Source organism: Chenopodium quinoa, unplaced genomic scaffold (assembly GCF_001683475.1).
Source record: "Chenopodium quinoa cultivar QQ74 unplaced genomic scaffold, ASM168347v1, whole genome shotgun sequence".
Taxonomy (NCBI): Eukaryota; Viridiplantae; Streptophyta; class Magnoliopsida; order Caryophyllales; family Amaranthaceae; genus Chenopodium; species Chenopodium quinoa.
The window spans coordinates 3,274,718-3,281,672 of NW_018742390.1; the positions used below are offsets into that span (position 1 = coordinate 3,274,718).

Here is a 6,955-nt window from a genome sequence, read left to right on the forward strand (position 1 = left end):
GCAAGTTCTAATTAACCCAAATATCAGGGTGTGTACACTCTTCTACATGGAATATCCTCAATAGGAGCAGAGAAACCTCTATCTTACTCTGTAAACTAAATTAAATACAGCAGATCTTATAAGGTGTCCCTCTACTTTAACCTTCCTCTACTTTCATCTAATACAAGAAAAGGCAAAATAATTTGTTTAGAAGAGGAGAGACATTTATGAATTCTCTACAAAACAAGTAAACATCAATGACTTCCTTAGTTAGGATAGAATTAATCTCCATAGACTTGTCCGGTAACCATAAGATTGAGGCCACCCCAGGCACATATACGGTCGCCTACATTCATCTTATACAAGAAAAAGCAATGCATACAGCTACTCAATAACAAATGACAGCTTTATCTAATTTATACCAAACCATTTAAATTTGAAGCATTACAGGCATTAGAAGGCAAAGTCTAAGCATTTTCTGTAATATTATTGACTCGCCTAAATAAGTTTCACAAATTGTAAGCATAATATATAGCCCAAAAAAAAAAAAAAAAAAAGTAGCTTGTATCAATCATGCATAGCAATACCTACAAATTGTATGAACAGGAAGCAAAGACATACTTATAATCTTATTATGCCACAAATTGAGACAAACAAATTCGAAGACTCATTCCTTTTTACTCTTTCATTTATCACATCAAAATTGAAGGCTTTTCACAATATTAGAAGGTAGTTGATTACACAATATTGGTGGTTCAATATTCACAATACTATCTCTAAATTCACAGTATTTCCCAGATTAGAAATTGATCTCCATTATATAAATCATATATACTATCATAAAAAAACTACATAATTAACTTTCTTTAGTAGTATAAGTGTATAACTGTAAGAGATCATTGACTCAAAAAAATCCAGAAATAACATGGTATGGATACTTTTCTATGATTTAGTCAGTAAAGCCTCATGGAATATTTTCAATTGGAGAAAATTCAAGTCAAATAAGACCACCAAGTACATATTAGGTGTCCAAACTCCCAATCCACGGTTTCTTTCATCTTATACAAGAAAGAATAATGCATACAACTATTCAATCACAAATGACAGAATTATCATAATTGAACCCAAATCAAAATTCCTAACTACTTTTATTTATAGTGACATAATTATGATTTTTCTACTAATCATCAACGAAACGAACTCTTCTGTTAGAACAGCATTAATCTCCATTGGCCTTCCCAATGACAATAAGAGGCTAACCCAGGCACATACTTCCTCTGATTCCTTTTATTTCCAACACAACTTCAACACACACATTTTTAGGAGGTTGTTTGGGTAGGTAAACAAACAACTTAATCAAAATAACTTTAACACCAGGAATGGGGAAGGGTTAGGTGCTACATGTATCAAGAGTGCACCATAAGAGTGTGTTGCGAATAAAAGAAAATAAAGGAAGAATTTCATATTGTTGCCACAATTTATACTTTCATCTTCTACAAGAAGGAGCAATGCATACAACTGATACAAGATAGTTGCTTTATCAAATGTATACCAAACTATAGCACATATGGCAACAAAAATCGAAACATAACAGGCATTAGAAGGCAAAGTCTAAGCTTTTTCTGTATATTATTGAATCACCTATATAAGTTATACAAATTACAAGCATAGCACAACCAAAATAAACTTATTAAAAGTAGGTTGTAGCAATAATGCCCAGTAATACCTACGAATTGGAAGCATAAACATATACTAATAACCATATTACGCCACAAATTAAGACAAACGAATTCGACTGTCTGTTTCTTTTTTACTCATTCATTCATCACATCATCAAAATTGCAAACTCTTTCCAATTTTAAATTTTAAAGTAATAAAATAAAATTCATAAATAAAGTCTACCAGCCTTATGAGATCAAATCAAACGGGAACATATCTCTTAATAGCATGCTTCATCCCAACCGTGCATCCGACAAGCAACCCACCAACGGCACCAGCAACAGCAGCAGCCCTCGGACCCGAAGCCGCCTTAAACAGCGCACCGGTAGCAAGGCCAGCAACCACACTATTGAAAACATCATCGGTATCCCTCCACTTAACAAGCCCACTCTCAAGTCCAGCATACATGAGGCCAATGACTCCAGCTCGGTTCCCCCACTGGCGACCGGTCAAGCCGGAAGAATTGAGGACACGATTAACCCGAAGCTTCACGGTGTCAGCGTGCTCCGAAGCACGGACAGCATCAACGAATCCCTTTGCAGCGCCAGAGGAAGCTCCGGCCAAGTAGCCGCAACCGGTGTAGTAGGTGAGATTCTCACCCCAAGATCTGCGTTGTCGGAGTGATTCTTCGTGGAAAAGGAATTCGGGTTGTGTAGGAAGTTGATAGAGCTTCTGGGCCTGGATTTCAAGGTCTTGGTATGGATTGTAAAGACGACGTTGCTCGTGATTTTCGTTTTCTTTTGGTTGATTAAACGCCATTGTTGTGGAGTTTTAGGGTTTGATGAGATGATTGAGGGATTAATTTAGGGTTAGGGTTTTGGAAAAGGGAAATTTGGATTTGGGAAAATGGACAATTCTTTACAACGAACCCTCGAAGCTTTTTCTCTCTCTTTTAAGCCTGGTTTTGGGTTAATAGAGAAAGAGCGAGGGGGCGTTTGTGTTGGGAGTTTTTCGATGACTCGAGAGAACGCGAAGACTGCTTAACCTGAAGATGTCAATACTCAATACTCATGAACAACCGTTAAATATTGGAAAAATTATTAGGACTTAGACCCTGTTTAATTCACCTTAATTTTGATGAAGTGAAATTATTTTTAATGAAATGAAATTATTTTTACTGATTTTTTTTATTATAATTCTTCTTTAACAAAACTGAATTTTACTGAACTGAACTTATTTTTACTGAACTGAAATTATTTTTACTGAACTGAACTTATTTTTATTGAACTGAAATTATTTTTACTGAACTGAAATTATTTTTACTTAATATTATTTTTTTATGGTGAAAAGAACAGGGTCTTATTCGCTTAATAAGTGAATTTGTAAACAATCAATCAATTAATAATAACTATATACTAAAAGACACACCATCAATGACATGTCATCTTTGGGTGTGTCCTTTGATATATTTATAAGAAAATAATTGAAAAAAAAATTGATAGAGAATATATGCAAATATTTTCTTCTAAAATTAAGAAAAAATAATCACAAAATAATATATTTACCAACTTAGATATTTAACCATATCCTTATTTAAATTCCTGTATAAATAATTATTTTAAATGTATAGTGATTATTTATAAAAAAAAATCATGAATATATATCTTTCAAGCTAAAATAATTAGTAAATGACAAATTTTCAAACATAGATAAAAAATAATATGCCATTTGGGTACAAAATATTATTAAGATTGAACGTAAAATAAAATATGCAGTCGTAAAGGATAGAAAAAAATATATTTTAAGTTGGTTGATTATAAAATAAGAAATTTATTTTAGACCATATTGTTTATTATATTTAAATATAATTTTAAATTAATACACCATAATAAAGAGTGGAAAACCGTGCATGACACGAGATCTAACCTAGTTACTTAATAAAAACTTTTACGGCTATTTCACTAAATGTCACTGAGTACTTTCAAAATTCACTAAATACTATCAAGGTTTTCAAAATTCGCCAAATGACATCGAGCTTTTAAAAAATTCACCAAATGCCATTAACGGCTGTTAGTCATTAAGATTAAATCTTGACACGTGTCATAATATAAGTGGTTCATTTTAATTATTTATTTTAATTAATAAAAATAATTTTTTTTTCTTCATTTTCGTGGCAAAAATTGCTCAGGTATAGTTTTAGGGATCATTTTGAATCTTTATGGGAACAAATTAAGCTCGGAATTGATAAAATATAACGTAAATACTTTGTTTTGTATGTTGAAAAATATTTCGATTAGCGTGTCGTTATTTTTTAACCATTAAAACTGATCGGGTAAGGTTTTAGGGGGTACGTCATTAATGGCATTTGGTTTTCTATTAGTTGACACATATTCCTTTTTAGCAAGTTTTTTTTTAGTTGACATGTTTCCTTTTTGGGTAAGTTTTATATCTTGCTTTTTAAGTGTACTCCACTTGTTTTATCATTCTCTCTCACTCTCTCTCCTCTCCTTAATATGTGTGCCACTGACAAACATATATGCTCCGTTTTGTATGTCGATATCGTAATTTTTTTTTGGAAAAAAATTGCAAAACGGGGTATTTACGTTTTTTTTGCCAATTTCTAGTTTAATTTGTACCCATAAAGGGTCAAAATGACCCCCAAAACCATACCCGAACAATATTCGTCACGAAAATCGAAAAAAAGTATTATTTTTTTCATTAATAAATAATTATTGTGTATTAATTTTAAAACGTAATGGCATTTGGTGAAATAAGAATTGCATTGACAGAAAACTAACGTCCACATACTATTAGTGGCACGAGGTGTCATTGTATTGTGTGTCAGTGGAATTTAGTGAATTTTGAAAAATTTGATGGCATTTGGTGAATTTTGTAAATACTCAGTGGCATTTGGTGAAATAGCTGAAACTTTTATAATAAAAACTACCACCTAAATTTTAAAAGTTTGAGTAGCACTACATTTTTCTTTTTCCGGCAATAAATTCTGGCAAGTGTGGCCCATTTGTTATTATTTTATTCGAAAAAATTCTCACCCTTGTATATATATAACCAACGCTCCTCTTCTTTGCAAAAACTTAATTTAAAAAACCAAATCTTTGTGAAAGTCGCCAATTGAAAATTAAATTTTTGCAAAGAATAAGAGGGTTGGTTAATATATACGAGAGTGATGATGTATTTGTGGAGGGAAAATAACAAATGGACTCCACTCGCCGGAATTTGTTACCGGGAAATGAAATAAGATAGTGCTAATCAAACTATTTAAATTTGGAGGGTAGTTTTTTTTGTAACACTTTTTAGCGAGTAGTTGTTTACAAATTCATTTATTAAGTGAGTAGTTCCTGACAATTTTTCCATAAATCTTTTATAACACTTATTAACATGTCAAGATTTAAGAATACCATCACATAACTAAAACTAACCCAGTTGCTTGTAAAATTATACAATCGGTTGTCGCTGCATTGGTGATTAAGGCCCTACTTGATAGGGAGTGTTGTGTTTTCGATCCCCGCAAAAACAATTGGGAGGGATCTGGAACATAATCACTCATAATTAAGTCTTGAATCTGAATTAATAACTAAACATGCTTTCTAGTATCATGTTTAGGTTAAAGCTTTGATCTTTACTTTTTAGTGACATGCTAGCTTAGGGTTTTTTATTAATCTGTTTTGTATCATGCCTAGGATCATTCTATTAATTATGCTTTGATGAGATTATGATTATTATAATAACGATGATGATTGTTGTGTCAGTATTATGTTTCTTGATTATTCATAATTGATTGTTATTGCATGATCACGCTCTTTATGTAGGTTTAAATGGAATTTGTACTTGAAATTACGCTTAATAAGATAATTAATAATTTTATTTAGGCTTAATATGATTTTAATTCAAGTTATCGACAATAATAGATTTATTTGTGCATTAATAATCAACCAACGTAGATTAAATATGCTTATAATTTAATGAATGTATGTTGATCAGAAAGCGCACATGAATATCATAAGAATTAAGTAGAGACCAATTTAGGGTAGATTCAATATCTTTTAGGTTGGAGTTGTACCATCGTCCCGAATATCCAGTCATGGTACCGGACCACTATAGAGTTAGTGATCTCTGTGACCTTGGATGGGGTGTAATCGTCACACCCGTGAACATTTTATAAGTTCCTAATACTTGTTGACAACTCTTTTATCTCTAACTTCTTTCCCTTTGGAAACCACCATGCCTAAAAGCATGATTACAGTGGGGCTCAAATTTGAGTGTTTGAAAATTACCCACACTAACGTTTTTTATTCATGATGTAACAATTTAAATAAGTGTGGAACGTGAGTAATTAACTCACTTAAATATACTCTTATTATTATTCTAATTGCTAATATCATGATTAGGTTTATTATTATGCTTTGATTTGACTGATGGCGATGTGGTTGAATTGCTTCCAATATTATTTTTTATTCTATTGTTATTGTTGATCACCATCTTGCACGTATAAAGGAAATATATAATTGAATATAACGGCTAATAGATAATTTTGACAATCGGTTAGGATCCTTTTTAATCTTGTTGTTTAATCAAGTGATCGCAATTTTAGAATTATGTGTTGCATTAATATTCAACAAATTTAGCCTAATATTATATTAGTTTGGAGCAAATTGAATCTTTTTTTTTCTTGTGCCTTTAGATTTCAGGATTACTTTTCACAATAATAATCGAGTAGTGGCCAATAAGAGCGAACGTGACTCCATGACAATTCGTACCATCATCCCCGATCCTCATTTCATGGTTCCGAACCATATGGAGTTAGTAATCTCATGGATTATGAATGGGGTGTAATCTTCACGGGTCAAATGTTGTTGCCTATTGTTGTCCTTTATTCGTAGTTTCCTTAAATAATCCGTGAACGGTTTACAAGTTTCTTAAAAACTTGTTGACAACTCTCTACTTTGATTTATCCCTAATCATGTCCCTAATCTTATAAGGTTAATTCCCACTTCCTATGAGTGCCAAGCATATTCACAACATGCTTAATTAGGCGCGCTTCGAATGACACCTACAAGTATATAATGGTAGCTTCATTTACTTTTAGGGTAACTAGGGATTCCAACGCGCGCAATCGCCGCGAGTGATAGCCTGTCCTTTGAGAAGAATATTTATAGATCTTCTTTATACCATATGCCAGTTTTGTGATATAGACGATAAATGTGCTGGATGTTTGTGTAGTTGTGTAATGTTCTAAATTTTAGTTTAGCTACTTTGATTTAGTGATTAAATGGTAAAAAACATAGATGTGAATTTG

General features: G+C 32.1%; 1 protein-coding gene across 1 annotated transcript; it reads right to left on the minus strand.

The window, feature by feature from the left end:
* Positions 1-1,576: 1,576 nt before the first annotated feature.
* Positions 1,577-2,689, minus strand: LOC110700089 (mitochondrial import inner membrane translocase subunit TIM23-2-like). The gene has a single exon (XM_021877590.1). It carries the CDS (start codon positions 2,455-2,457, stop codon positions 1,900-1,902), a length of 558 nt encoding a protein of 185 aa, XP_021733282.1. The 5' UTR covers positions 2,458-2,689; the 3' UTR covers positions 1,577-1,899.
* Positions 2,690-6,955: the final 4,266 nt, after the last annotated feature.

Excerpts from the sequence above, each read along its gene's own strand:
- LOC110700089 (XM_021877590.1), bottom strand. The coding sequence starts at position 2,457 with ATGGCGTTTAATCAACCAAAAGAAAACGAAAATCACGAGCAACGTCGT.